This window comes from Syngnathus scovelli, chromosome 13 (genome assembly GCF_024217435.2).
Source record: "Syngnathus scovelli strain Florida chromosome 13, RoL_Ssco_1.2, whole genome shotgun sequence".
In the NCBI taxonomy this organism is placed as follows: domain Eukaryota; kingdom Metazoa; phylum Chordata; class Actinopteri; order Syngnathiformes; family Syngnathidae; genus Syngnathus; species Syngnathus scovelli.
Genome location: NC_090859.1, coordinates 8,693,437 through 8,708,708, shown reverse-complemented (window position 1 = coordinate 8,708,708; position 15,272 = coordinate 8,693,437). Strand labels below are relative to the sequence as shown.

The window sequence follows — 15,272 nt, the reverse complement described above, 5'->3', positions numbered from 1 at the left end:
GGCGGGGCACACCCGAGACTGAGACACACACGCACACACATGCACACACACACACACAAACACACATATAGGCAGATGGTTTTGTTTTTGTCAAACAGCGAGAGGCAAATTTAAGTTGCTCAGTTTAAATCTGAAATCAGCTTATACCTTCAATCTCATTTTTGCTTTTGCTGCTCTTCACTATGCTCCGTAATGAGCTAGTGCGGTTGATATGTGCCCCCCCTCCCTGAGGATTATTATTACTATTATGACAACAATATGAAAATGTAAGGCAGGAGACTTGAAGAATCGTATTACTCACGGGGGCAATTCATTAACTTAAGAGGCTTCACTGGAAATAATAGACCACAACCTTGAAGGGATGTGTGGGAAACGGGATTATTTTGGTACTGTATCTTTACCAGGGTAGTTTTCCCCCTTAATATTGTTTTTAAGCAGGGGTCACAAATGGGCCAAATATAGAATATTGCAATATCTGGCCTATATTGCAACTGTAAAAAAAAAGAAACAAGGCTCAAGCTTCAGAGGAACTGTTATGGGAAACCCAAAACATTGAGCTTACACAGACTGTGGTTGGCATCATGACCTCCAGTTGCAAGGTCATGAATTTAAATCCTGGCTCTGAGGTCGTGCAGGTTCTCTGGCTCTCTACTGCATTCCAAAAACATGTTGTGGTCACTGAATAATTTTGATTGTCCATGCGAAAAAAAAATTGCATTCATCCCACAAAATAATCAAGTCTAATAATTAACAGTATTATACTATACGGTGCAACATAAATGAGTACAGGTAGTGTGGGGACTAAGCGGTTCAGAAAATGGATGGATGGATGGATGTTTTTTTTTTATGTGTATAGCAAATTATTTCGCTCATCTTCATGAGAAACGAGAAAAAAGTTTTTTGTACCTGCTTGATTCTGAAAATAGCGTTTCACCAGTACACTGCTGACCTCTAGTGGCTTTTCTGAAGTGTTGCATATCAGAGGAAAAAAATACGTCTCCCTCTTTTCACGTTCCACAGTAAATTTATATATATTATTTCCATTTTTATTAAAAATGTATGCTTTTAACATTATGGTCGGAAGTAATAACGTTGGGAAGTACAATATGGCTTGACATAACTGACATTGGGCTGCTGTGGGAATTTTCATTTGCTTGTGGATTACAATTGATATTTTCGTTTTTGCATTGAATTTGTCGACAACAGATTGAACAGTGAGAGCTATAAGAAAGTAAAAAATACATAGAGAGACTTTTGATTTGTCATTTTGCTTGTTTTTGTTTCGCATTGTGAACATTTTTGTTCCTCCCTCTGCAACTGGATACTGGACTTCCTCTGTCAGAGGCCTCAGGTGGTGCGTGTTGGCGACAAAATCTCCGCCAGCATCACGCTGAGCACGGGAGCCCCCCAGGGCTGCGTGCTCAGTCCATTGCTCTTCACCCTGCTGACGCATGACTGCACTGCGACCTACAGCGACAACCGCATAGTGAAGTCTGCTGACGACACGACTCTGGTGGGTCTCATCACGAAGGGCGACGAGACTCGGTACAGGTCGGAAGTTGACCTTCTGACCACGTGGTGCAGGGACAACAACCTCCTGCTGAACGTCAATAAGACCAAGGAAATGATTGTTGACTTCCGGAAGGGTCACACAACACACCTGCCGCTGATCATCGACGGTGCTGTGGTGGAGAGGGTGAGCTGCACCAAGTTCCTGGGGGTGCACATCATTGAGGACCTCTCCTGGTCCGAAAACACCTCGTCACTGGCGAAGAAAGCTCAGCGCCGCTTGTACTTCCTGCGGAAGCTCAGGCGTGCATGTGCTCCTCAGGCAGTCCTGTCTACATTCTACCGTGGCACCATTGAGAGCGTCCTCACCAGTTGCATCGCTGTCTGGGGTGGTAACTGCACTGAACAGAACTTGAAGGCCCTGCAGCGCATAGTGAATACGGCTGGTAAGATTATTGGTGCTTCGCTACCCTCCCTGAAGGACATTTACACCTCCCATGTCGCCCGCAAGGCAACCTCGATTGCCAGAGATGTGAGTCACCCGGCTCACTCTTTGTTTGACCTTCTGCCCTCTGGGAAGAGGTACAGGAGCCTGCGCTCCCGCACCACCAGACTTGCCAACAGCTTCTTTCTCCAGGCTGTTAGGGCCCTGAACTCGCTACCCCCTTCTGCGTAGCGTGCGGCACTGTTGCGCTATTTTCGGGAATGTCTGCTGTACGCGCACTTGCTCCTTTTTTTTCTGCTCCTCCTATTTATTTATTTATTTATTTATTTATTTATTTATTTATTTATTTATTTATTTATTTATTTATTGTTGTGTTATTTATTCATTATTTATTCAGCACGCTTTTGTTATACTTGTTTACTTGTTTGTCTGTTGTGAGCCATGTCTTGTCACCGTGGGATAGGGGGGAACGAAATTTCGGTTTCTTTGTGTGTCTTTGGCATGTGGAGAAATTGACAATAAAGCTGACTTTGACTTTGACTTTGATATTTATTATATATATGTATATATTCTTATTGCTTCGAAATAGGCTTTGCCTGCATGTTCTTCTATTTAATTATCATCTCGCTGTCCTTAATGCTGAAGGACGAGTTGGACTGAAAAAACATTAGGAAATGTCACTTCCCCTCTGACTTCCTGGTACGTGACGTCACTTATGGGCGGGGCTACGCAGTCGCTTTCTGCAGCCGCTGACATTACTGTGGTCAAAGAGTCGGGGGGAAAGGGGGTGAATAGGAGCCGAGTCAAAGGCGAGTGGTTGAAGGGGGAGAGGGCCTGTCAAAGAGCCAACTCGCCGTGAAGGGGCCTCTTTTTCGGGGGGCTGGCGGAAGCAGGTACGAGGCGGTGAGATGGATCGGTCGCTAGCTAGCGGTGTGCAGCAGGAACTGGCTAGCAAGCGGCTACATTCAAGGTAAGCCGTTTTCATTCATTAACATATATTGTCAAACTCTGAAAATGATAACAAATGACCACTCGAAGCTTTTAAGTGGAAAATGGGCAGGCGGTGGTTTGTGACTTCCGAGGACGGCTGGCAGCCAGAGACCGGTTCCAAACCTCAAGAACACTGGCTCGACTTGCATGCAGACTGAGCGGAGCCCACGTACACTTTTGAGGCGTGCAGTTTTTGTCTATATAAGTAAAATAAAATAATGCACATACAACATTAAAGATCCAGATGTCGGAATCAAATTAAATCTGCCCAACTATCTGCATCAGAATGAGACATTAAATAATGACCTGTGTTATTTGGTGATGTGTCCGCTGCATACGTCACATTTACAGATCTGCAGTTTTAAAAAAGGGACCTACTGCACAGATTTTTCACAAAACAATTTGCAAGTGCCTTGGTTCACATGGCATGCTTTTGTCAAACTAGATCAAGAATTGCAGTACAATTTAACACACCCTGTTCTTGCCTTGCTGAAATTAGCCTCACCCCGCCCCTGACATTGTTGTATGGCTAATGATTCTCTTTTTGTTGACTAAATGTGTTTTGGCTTGTGAACAACACTCCATGTTTGCCAAAAGCCTACAAGTAGTCGCCAGGTTTTTCTGAGTTTTGAATTGTGCTGTGTAAAGAATTCAAAGAATTATGGGGAGTGAGCTGACATGTTTGTGTGTGTAGAGATTACTAGACTTATGAATGTATACAAAAAAGTAAGTTGATGTGATCAAACATATTATTTTGCATACTATTGAAATCAATATTGTATTTTTAAATTGAATGAACATAAGAAAATATAAACATTCTGCACACTTTAACTTTAAATAAAGTAATCGAGACTGAATTGAAGGTGGGGAAAAAAAAATCCCAAATATGTAATTGTGGGCCGCCCAGTGTGGCAGTCAATGGTTATTGCTGCTATGTTGTCAAGTGACATTTTCACGGTCTGTGTGATTGTTTGGCACTTGTAAGGTAAATATGAAGACTGACTCACACTTCTGGCGCTTGCCCTCTGTGAGCTGTTGCTCTTATTTCCAAACGACACGTGACCTTTCTGCAAGACATGTTGTTTGTTTTGTTCCCTGAAGCAAACTATGAAAAGAAGAGACAAAAAAGTACCCTTTTGTGTCAGTTTTTAGGGGAGTTGGTGGGGGATAACATTCTTGAGCTACCCTTTGCTTTTCTAGACAGTCTGTAGTTTATAATTATGGCTGATTAATTTTTTTTATGCTTAAGAGTAGGAATGACAGTTTGCCCCAAGCTGACCAATTTGAATGGCTCTATTACACAGTGCCATTCTTCAGTTAACCACAAGGATGTCAAGAATGAAAGTTAAACAAAATTACTGTTTTTCTTGTGCGGTTGCTTTTCTTTTCCTCCCTTCTCTGTCTTGTTTTCTTCGCATTCCTTCCGTAGATTTGACTCCTTGAATTTATTTGTCGAGGGTAGTGTTTGATATTGCAATTCGAGAACCTATTTTACAACTCCCTCGAGGGATTTTAGAAGTTGAATTGATGTCTTTCTAACTACTGTCTGCAATGAATAAAACTGCCAAGTAGCTGCTAATCATCAAGATGACTTCTCAGATTGGAGTGTTTAGTTGCAAAGTCTCTTTAGCAGCTGGTGGTATACCAAAATCTCTTCCTACTTTCACTTTCGTTTTCTTATGCAAAAAAATGAGTCAATAAGTGACGCTCAGAAAATCCCCCCAACGCGGTTAATTTCTTTCTCAAGGGCAGTTTGACACACTAACTGGGCGCATGAATCACAGCTCAAATTATTTTAGTCAGTTTGACTTCAACGCATTGGTCGTTAAATAAAGAATTGTTAACGGTGCAGTTTGTTTTTTGGGGAAAATAACGAAACACTTCATTGACTGAGTCTCTTGGATGTCTGATCTAATAGCGTTCCTGCTGGAGTAAGCAAATAGTTGGATTAGCCCGGGCCACTTACGGCGCTGCTTGGACACAATTAAGAAGGTGTACAAGCTGTTCAATCCTTTGTAGGACTGAAAAGTACTCACAGAAGCAGCAACGATCTCTGCTAGCTTGGACTACTTTAAATCATCCTCTGTTGACTTTTAAATTTTTTTTCATTGGAGCGGCGCCATCTTGGAATCATCAAAAAAGTCTTGTGTTTGGAACCTGAGAAGCAGATGTGATTCTTGGGGCTAGAATCTTGCACTTGGAATTCACTCATTGTTTTCTTTTGGACATTTTGGATTCCATTGTATTAATGGACACTATAGGAGGTCATTCATACTGTTTGACTCTTTTGTGGCAAATTGCCAAGTCGTCCAAGGACTTGTCATGATGGCATCGGAGTCATGCCCTCTCACAGGGGCAGAGCAGACGGTGTGCAGACTGGTGCACCACGGCCCTCGACCTCACGCCGTGCTCAAGCCTTTACACTTGGAGTTGCAGAGGTTTGTGGACAAGACGATTGGCAAGCAAAAGCACAGGTAGTGAAACTCAGCAGCTTGTACTGTGCTCATCTTTTCCTTAAGTCAAGTCAAGTTTATTTGTATAGCCCTAAATCACAAACACTCTCAAAGGGCTTCACATAGACAAAAATTGACAATTATTCTCAAAGCATCCCCTGATCTTAAGCTCCCAAAAAGGCAAGGGAAAAACTCAAAAACCCCTACCAGGGGAAATTGAGAAACCTTGAGAAGGGACCACAGATGGAAGGATCCCGCTTTCAGGATCACCAGGTTGTAATGGATGCAGAGAGGGCACAAGTAATACATAATATGAAAATCAATGAAAAAATGGATGTCGGAGGTGCCCTCGATTGTCCTGGCAGTGAGTCAGTGAAAATCCGCTGAGAGTCTTAAATGTTATTTTACGGATATCCACCTTCTCCATTGTGTTGAATAGGAGCTAATAACTTGTTTACAATATTGGGAAGTGTAAAATATTTTTTTAAGAATAAAAAACAAAATTGGAGGCCCTCCTTTTAGTAAACTTACAAAATCGATGAAGCAAAAATATTAGAGATGGAAACTCGAGAATACAAAAGACTTACAAGTTTAATTTCATAATGTTGTTTTTCTAAATAACAGAATTTTTATTCCTCTTTGCATTCGCTCCGTTTTGTTAATTTTTGTGTTTTTAGTTTTCATACATTCTAATACTGACCAACTAGTTCGTAATATCTTCACTAATTGTTTTTAGATTTTTCTGTCTCCATTCCACAAATTCCAAAACTAATTATTGCAGGATTTTTTTTTCATGCAGACAAAAATAATATACAGGTGTAATGATTCAAGAGTACAGTGAAATGGCCCTTGCTGTTTTCCCCCACTAAACCTTACTGAGTCCCATATGGTACTATATCTTCCCTTCTATAGGCAGCACATGTAGATTAGATTTGATTAGACTGACGAGTAATCCTTGATTAACTCTACAATCCGGAATTTCATCAAATACCCTGCCCTTTAGTTCATCCTGGATTATCCATCCGCCCATACACTTTGCTGATGATGCTTTTCTCCGTTTGTACGATTCTTCCATTCACGCACTTTTCATGGCATTATCTGCTCCTTTTACAATAAAGCACTTGTCAATGCACACAAAGATGCCTTGTACATGGCCTCAAACAGTGCATGTGATCCAATGGTTTCCGTGGTAACCAAAGTATTGCGTTTGAGAAGCCTCTTGTTGAAAGGCATCGGATACTGTGCGTCTTTGTGCACACGGGTTTTGCAGTGAAAAGGTGTCATCGCTAAGGCGCCTGTTGTCATGGAGATGATGACAATTCGAAAAGAGATGTGAAAAGTGGAGCTAATGTTACTGTCATCTAGGATGGAGGCGTCCTGCTTGGAGTTGGCCTTGGAAGGGGAGCGCCTGTGCAAGGCGGGGGACTTCAAAGGTGGCACGGCGTTCTTCGAGGCGGCTGTGCAGGTCGGCACGGAGGACCTCAAGACCCTCAGCGCTATCTACAGCCAGCTGGGCAACGCCTACTTCTACCTGAAGGAGTATGGGAAAGCCTTGGAGTACCACAAGCATGACCTCACGCTGGCCAGGTGAGAAAATTGCAGCACATTGCTTTTTCAAAAAGGAATTGTATTTTTGAATCAAATCGCATCACTTTTTTTTTTTTAAACATTTTAAATAATTTTCTTTGCAACCCCATTTTTATTTTCCACATTGGCATTTTTCAAATAATGCTAAATATGATATCCTAGTGCATTTGTTTAATTGCATGATTGTTTCATTTTTTTGTAAATTAAAAGTCATAACCACAATCATGTCATCTTTAGAATTGAATTTTTTTAATTCATGTAGCTGATGATTTGTTGTGTAGTGTTTTACACACTGGGAGAAAAAAGTGAGTGGACTTTCAATTCGGAAACAACTGTGATTGAAGAACTCAGTGAGAAATGTGGCATCCCATTGTGAATGCAGGTGGTATTTTGCTACCAGGGGAGTGATTAAAGACCCCTGTGGGCAGGATTTACCTCGTTACTTTGCAGAACTGCCAGTCCCATCGGGAGCGAGTCCTGGTGAAGCTGCTCATTAAAAGGCACTTTAGTGTCTCTCGTAATTAAATCAAGTCTTTAAGCGCCACACTTTGCTCTTTAAACCAGGGCCATTTTATTTGATAGAGAATTGCTGTATTAACACGCACACATTTTGCTCTCCTAGGACAATTGGAGATCGAATCGGAGAAGGAAAAGCCAGCGGTAACCTTGGCAACACTCTGAAAGTGCTGTGCCGCTTTGACGAAGCCGCCGTCTGCTGCCAGAGACATTTGGATATCTCTCAAGAACAAGGCGACAAGGTCTGAAACGCTTCTCTGGATATCAACGACAGCTTTTTTTTTTGACTTTTTGACGCTTTAGGTGGGTGAGGCCCGGGCGCTTTACAACATCGGCAACGTGTTCCATGCCAAAGGCAAGCAGCAGTTGTGGGGCTGCACCCAAGAACCCGGAGATCTTCCCGCTGACGTCAGAGACACGCTACAACGGGCGACCAGCTTTTACGAGTTTGTATTCAAAACACACGAACGCCTTCATTGGACTCGATATTCCTGTCACGCCATCAGTGGGAAGTAAAGTGTGTACTTTTTTGACAGGATGAACTTGTGTCTGGTGAAAGAAGTTGGTGATCGAGCTGCTCAGGGCAGAGCATACGGCAACCTGGGCAACACACATTACCTTTTAGGAAACTTTGTTGAAGCCATCAAGTTCCACAGGCAGGTCAGACATTCTAAGCATCTTCATTATCTCTCCCGGAACAAAATGTGTGCTTGGCACAAACTCTGTGATGGAGATAATTAGCGCAATTTTACAGAAACGGAAGTAGTGGGAAGGCAGTCGACCCAGAAATGTTCTGTTTAAAGAAAGCATCAGAGCTGGGATAGAGATGGGAGAGTGTCTTTGTAGAAAGCATCTTTTCATACTTTTACACAAGCCAGCATATCTTATTTCCTTTTCAAGTCACAGATTAGTTGAAAAAAAAACTGTCTTATGTCACATCAGACAGTAAAAGGCAAAGGCAGCTCAAGCTTGGTTATGACAGAATTGTGTGTGATCTCTGGATAAAAGCACAAAACATTTTCTGTTATTCAACTCAAGATTGCATCTTGTCACCCATAGAGATTATCCATAGCGAAAGAATTTGGCGACAAAGCGGCAGAGCGACGAGCCTACAGCAACTTGGGCAACGCTCTGATATTCCTGGGCCAGTTCAACACAGCCACAGACTACTACAGGTGACTGGAAAAGGAAGCCTGACATCTAGTGGTGGCCGGAGGAAGTGAAACAAGCTGAGCAATATAGTGCAGCAGTCCCCTCAATTATTTTGTGTCATGTTAGCTCACACAAAATGCCTTTTTTTGTGGATCTTGAAGGAAAACTCTTCAGCTGTCACGCCAGCTTAGAGACCAAGTGATGGAGGCCCAGGCCTGTTACAGCCTTGGAAACACCTACACACTTTTGCAGCAGTATGACAGAGCCATAGAGTATCACCTCAAGCACCTGTATATTGCTCAGGATCTCACCGACAGGTAAAGCAAGGACATTTACACAAAGCCAGTTACGGAAGTTCAAAAGAACCACGCGTGTTCCGTCAGGGTTGGTGAAGGCCGAGCCTGCTGGAGTCTGGGGAACGCCTACGTGTCTTTAGCCAATCACAAACAAGCGCTCCACTATGCCCGCAAACATCTGGAGATCTCCAAAGAAGTGAGTTTTTTTTATTCTATTTTTATTTTTACCATGAACGCAAACACATTTTAATGCAGATATGAATTTTCTGCCTCTGTTTTTCTATGTACGGCAGATTGGGGACAGGAACGGCGAGCTGACAGCCAGGTTGAATGTGGAGCAGCTGATGGAGGCGCTGGGTGTTAGTGACGGCGACCTTTCACCTTCCAGTTCAGAGTTTGAGATGCAAGGTGACACACAACTTGAGTTGGTTTTGCTTCCATTAGCCTCTTATCTGATTCTTTTGGCTAATTTGGGTATGAATAAAGATGTATAAATAAATTGATACGTTATACTTAAATATAAATAACTAATTAACAAAGTTAGTGTAATTGTTTTAGTTCAGAGTCGCAGTAGTTTGTTTGTTTGTTTGTTTGTTTATTTTCACATACAAAAACATTTAAAATGTACATAGATTAGTTCACACAAGAATACTAAAGGACACATTTTGGGGAAATTCTCGTGACTTGTATCTCTTTTTGGGTCACATGCACACACAGCCATGTTAAAATGCAGCGTCCCTGTTGGCTGACAACTCAACGTTAAGGTTGTCCATTTTCTCCACGGCATCCGTGCAGTCAGACAGACTCTTATTCATTTGCGTCACGGCCGCTGTGACCACAACGTGACCGCCGGCAACAAGCTTCGTGTTGTCTCATGATGTCCTTGTTACGCTTTCTCAAGGAGCGAGGCCCAAATTCACTAAGAGGGACAGCATGGACAGTGTGGAGCTGTGGAAGTTATCTTCTTATAAGGTAAACAAGCTGTCGGAAGTTGTCCCTCTTTGCGTTTGACCATCTCTTAACGACTCGTTTATCGTAGGACGGTGAGGGCCACGAGACCGAAAGCTTACCCAGAAGGTCTACGAGTCAATCGGCTAAAAGGAAAGGCTACCCTGATAGCCGCTCGTCAGACGAAAGACCCTGGTTGGACTCTCCTGTCGATGCTGACGATATCAATCTGCAAGTCTCGCCTCCCGTTCCAGTGAGTAGACAAGACTACGCACAAGTTCTGATGTCTAGATTTTCAGATATTAAGCAACTGTCTAGAGCAGGGATTAAAAATTGCTAGCAATGTCTGTAGTTTTTAAAAGTGAAGACAATTTGTAATTTTAGTATTGACACATGAAGTCAATGCACAATTTGTCTTCGCGGGCCACATAAAATGATGTGGCGGGCCGTTTCTGGACCCCGGGCCTTGAGTTTGACACCTATTGCTAGGGAGACGACATTTGCATCGCTATTGCGCTTGTCTTTCAATTATACTTTTACTCCATGTCCTCAGGTCTCCTTTCATTATACGAGACACAATTAGCCAGGTTAAATTGGGGATTCTTTTAATTTCCCTCGAGCTTGCTCAACATGATGTAACAGGTTGCCCACCGTAGACAGGAACTCACCCCTCATCTTATTTTCCTTTGAGCTGAATTTCTTAGAGGTGCCAAACGGGGTGGAAAAAAACAAACATGATGGTTTCATAGGCAGCGCTAAAGAGGCTTTTGACGTGCTAATTAGAACCTCATTTCATTCTGTGTTGGCGGAATAAACCGTATTGCAACGTTTTGTTTACTTTCTCCGCTTGGACTTCAAGACAGTCCATTAGGGCAGCAAACGAGTTGGGTCTGAATTAATTGCAATCACATTCTAAAAAAGTCTTGTCAATATTGATTACGCTTAATTCATTATATGATCGTTGGCATGGAAACAATGGTGGCTTGACATTGTTGCCCAAGTGTTGCCAACGTTGGCATGCAACCTACTCATAACTGCGCCCTCCCCCCCACCAGCACAGTGATAATGTGACCTTGATCACAGAAGCGCTTCCCACCCCCTCCCCAGCGCCAAGCCTTCCCATAATGACTTGTTTTCCCACAGTGGCTGAATGGCACAAAAACGACTCGCAGAAGAGAGAGAGCGAGGGCGAGAGAGACGGAGGGAGGGAGTATGCGCTTGAAAGCAGAGTTGGCTGCAATAGAAGGACACAATTGGGGAGGAGAGGGGCTTTGAGGGATGTAAGGTGCTCGGGGGGGACGTAAGGGGAGAGGAATGACAGAGGGCGAGTTGGGAAGAGGAAGCGCAACAGCCGGTGAGTTGTTTCATTCATGTTTTCAGGAACAAAGTTTGTCCTCACGCTTGCGTATGGTCTACATGTAACGTTTTCCGAGCTGCAGCGGTTCAAAGGTAAATTCAAATGAAGCAAAATTGTGTCTGTCGCTGCCGACGGCAATGTGGACTTCTGCTGACCTACTTTACATTATGCCGTGAGGCGTAGTCAACTCAACTTTTTTTTAAAGCGTGAAAACTGAAAAATACCACAACTTGTTTCCTGAGAAGTTAGCTACAGTGATCTTTTGAAACTTTTTGTTAGTAATTGTGTCTGTGTAGCATCTCTGGCTGCCACCAAGAGCAAACAGTCCCGCACCATATTGGCACAAAGGTGATGGTCCCCACAATGGCCGCTGACTATGTCCTAAAATTTGTGCTGTGGTTCTCTTCTACAAAAACAGCACCAAAGTCAGTTGGGGGTCAAAGTTGATCCTTGTGATTTTCCACCTCTGAGCTTGTATCAGATGCAGGATGGATCCTGTTTGTGTAAATCCCAATTTACACTGCCCTTTTTAAGATGTGTGGCTGTTCTGTATGAACCACACAGAGTTAAGGAGAAAAGTCAGTCTTCGATTTTCGAGATACTGTCAAAGCTGCATCAATGATGTATTTTTAATTTTTATTTTATACATCATATGAAGTACTTGGTGCTTAGTGGCTGCATTATAACCTGGAACTGGTAGGAATTGCAGCATATTGAAGTTTAAATAAGGTCCTCACGTGCCGGTTATTTTCTTTGCATATTTCTAATGTGCCTAGTTTTAAGAAAATACTTCAAAGTATAAATCATGAACATCATCTCCCTGTCTTATGGTCTACTTCACCACAGGAACTTTGCCCTGGAGCTTGGAATCGTTGAAGAATCACGAGAACTTTTGTCTTGAGTTTTGTTCTGGGTTGATTTTTTTTTTTCCCTCTCCCTCTCCCCCAACTCCAAAAGAAGACTCTGCTTATCCAATTGTAACACTTTTAGGAATAAAAGTGTAGAACAGCTGTGAAAGAGGACAGTCACATTGCACTAATGGAGCTCTTGTGATGCCATCAAATTATTTCCCCATGCTACTCAAAAGGATAAGCTTCATTATGCATAATTATAATGGACACTCTGTTTAGTTATCTCATGGGCAGCTTAGGTGTTTCCTAAAATGGCTGACCTTGCTTGCGTGTTATGTGTGCTAGAACATTGGCCGTGACCCTTCTGATGAGGACTGCTTTTTCGACCTGCTCAGCAAGTTCCAAAGCAGCCGCATGGACGATCAGCGCTGCCGCCTCGATGGATCACAAAACGGCGACGGCCAAGACGGCAACGCACTGTGCGACATGATTGGTCAGTTGCTTGGTATTCATTCAATAAATCAATGTGAGACTGACTCCCCCCCTCTTCCCACCCCCCTTTCAAGATCCCGCAGTGACCACCTCCCCCCAGACGGAGGAGCTGTTTGATTTGATCGCCAGCTCTCAGAGTCGCCGCCTGGATGACCAGCGCGTCAACGTGGGGAGCCTTCCGGGTCTCAGGATCACACAGAACAACCTGGGACACCTGGTGGGGGAGGGGGAGCAGGAACCCAGTGACGACTTCTTCAACATGCTCATCAAGTGCCAGGTAAACACTGCACTAACTGTAGATCGGTATTTTGCATTTTCGGACAATATTATATTAATGTATATCCTATTTTTGAACAAAGGGATGCAAATTAAAACATGCTTTTTTTTTTAATCCCATCATCGATTAATCGACAGACTAATTAGACATGGACAGGATAGATTGAAGTACTAAGACCACCTTTAAGTCAATACAGCAACTATACGCAAATGAATGTTGAATATTTAACATTTTGTGTGTGATCGCAGTCCTCTCGGATCGATGACCAGCGATGTTCCCCGCCTGAAGCGGGCCCTCATGCGCCCACCGTGCCCGACGAGGACTTCTTCAGTTTAATCCAGCGGGTGCAAGCCAAACGCATGGACGAGCAGCGTGTCCACCTCTCCAACGACGAGCAGGACAGCCCGGGAGAGGATTCGTCCGATCCTGAGCCACCCGGCGGGTTCCTCAGTTAGTGATGTAGGCAAAGCGGGCTCTCGGCCCAACAACCCGAGACGATAATAAATGCACGTCAAGACGAGCCAGCCGCTTGCTAGCAAAAAATGTCCCCCGTGCAACAGGTGGTGCCATTTAATTCATATGTGTAAATATAATGGGGAAACAGGCGCATTTTTTGCACGATCATGGGATTTTCCAATATTTGACCACCTTGACGTTAAATAACGTAACGTGTGAACTCAGATCTAATGCCTTAATCAGCATTTTCTGTTGCCAGACTCAAGATTGTATTTGTAGAAGCACATCAACTGTTTAGAACTCATCTAAATTCTAACGCTCAATGATTTTGCACAGGAATCTAAAATCCGATTTATGGACATTAGTAACACATTTAATCACTGTTCTTTTTTTTCCCCCTGTATTTATTTAGTGGGCAACACGGCGGGTGAGTGGTTAGCACATGTGCTATAAGGTAAATGCCAAATCTTGTTGTAATGATTTTTAGGCAAAAAATGATTATAAAAATAATGCTTGAATTATTGCTGCTTTAAGCATTCCTATAAGACTGGTGTCACTGATGTTCAGTGATGTTATTACTGCAGTTTATCCTACACAGTGGTAAAATTCGAAAGCATGTGATGCTTAATAGTTGTAATTAAATTAAGTGAGATTCCTGAGCAAAAAGTACAGTTCAGTATTAGGAAGTGTGTCGTCCGGATCACAGTTAATGTAGATGACATAATGCGCCCATGTGGTCAAAGCCCTGTATTTACCTCTGTAATTCAATGTATTGGAAGTATTGCTGGTTAAGCGCCCCTGTCCGCAGTAATGCTGTAGTGATATTGCACTTGACCCATGCTGAAACTCTGCATTTTTGTTAGATAAGTACACAAAGAAGGGCTGTGAGACGTTTGCAGAGGAAACTCCTTGACGTGAAGACAAGCCAGCTAAAGACGTTTTTAAGCTGTGAGTAATGTGATCAGTTTAATGGTACGAAAATTGTTAATATGACCTGCTAGGTGTTTTCCTTTATTTTTTCCCTCCTCTAACATATATACAAAGGTGGCTCATACCTCATTTTTGTACCTCAAAGTATAACTCTGCATAGGAAAGAAAATTGGGAGCTGCAGTTTTTGTGATTTAACTTACCAGGTACGCTTCCATTTATCACTGCCATAATTTGTATATATACAGTATATAAATATATTTTTTATTTATGTTCCGTTTGGGGGATACAAGTAATTTTGCCATGCTTTTAATAAAAATGTTCCTGAGATTTATCGATCGGTGCTTGTAATTACACATATTAGTTTACAGACATTGCATTGAATAGGTGGTATTTCACAATGTTTGCTAAGACGAAGCACAAAAGGCCTCTTAACAAAACATTCCTTGTGTTGGAATGTGAACAGGTCACCCAAAGTAGATTTGAATCCAGGCCCATGTTTTTTTGGTTACCCTTTTTGACTTTTTCTCTCATTCTTTTCCCTACTAAGCAAAAGCCTCCAATATACCATTGCAGCTATTCACTTTTATTTGATAGTTTAGTAAAATACAAACCGTAGTAATAAATGTACTTCCTTTACGCTGAGCTGCAAAATTACTACATCAACATTTATCTGCCTTTTACACAAATCCAGAAGGACATTTGCGCAATTATCCACAGTACCAGTCAAATGGTATCCCGCAATCAGAAATTGAATTGAGTTCCTCTGCCCCACTCCTGTGTCAGTGCTATTTACATTTGAACACAGACGGGGCAGCAACACATGTAAACAGACAATATAACAATAAAGGCATATCAGTAGGCATCGCGTCATTTGTTTAAACAATGCATTGTCAAAGACAGCAAGCCATTTTCAACACTTTAGATTGATCAGTATTGTAAAATAAATAAAATTATGCTGTTACTGTTTTTTTATGAAGTACAGTAGAGCTATTTGTCTTGAAAAACAACAATA

The 15,272-nt window shown here is 42.5% G+C and overlaps 1 protein-coding gene across 1 annotated transcript; it reads left to right on the top strand.

Moving 5' to 3' along the window:
- The first annotated feature begins 2,666 nt into the window (after nt 1-2,666).
- Nucleotides 2,667-14,591, top strand: gpsm1b (G protein signaling modulator 1b). The gene is made up of 14 exons (XM_049738005.1): nt 2,667-2,924; nt 6,763-6,984; nt 7,607-7,742; nt 7,804-7,946; nt 8,037-8,160; nt 8,560-8,675; nt 8,814-8,969; nt 9,036-9,144; nt 9,242-9,356; nt 9,850-9,920; nt 9,988-10,149; nt 12,450-12,597; nt 12,671-12,873; nt 13,122-14,591. Exons 1-14 carry the CDS (start codon nt 2,863-2,865, stop codon nt 13,326-13,328), a joined length of 1,974 nt encoding a protein of 657 aa, XP_049593962.1. The 5' UTR covers nt 2,667-2,862; the 3' UTR covers nt 13,329-14,591.
- The last annotated feature ends 681 nt before the right edge of the window (nt 14,592-15,272 follow it).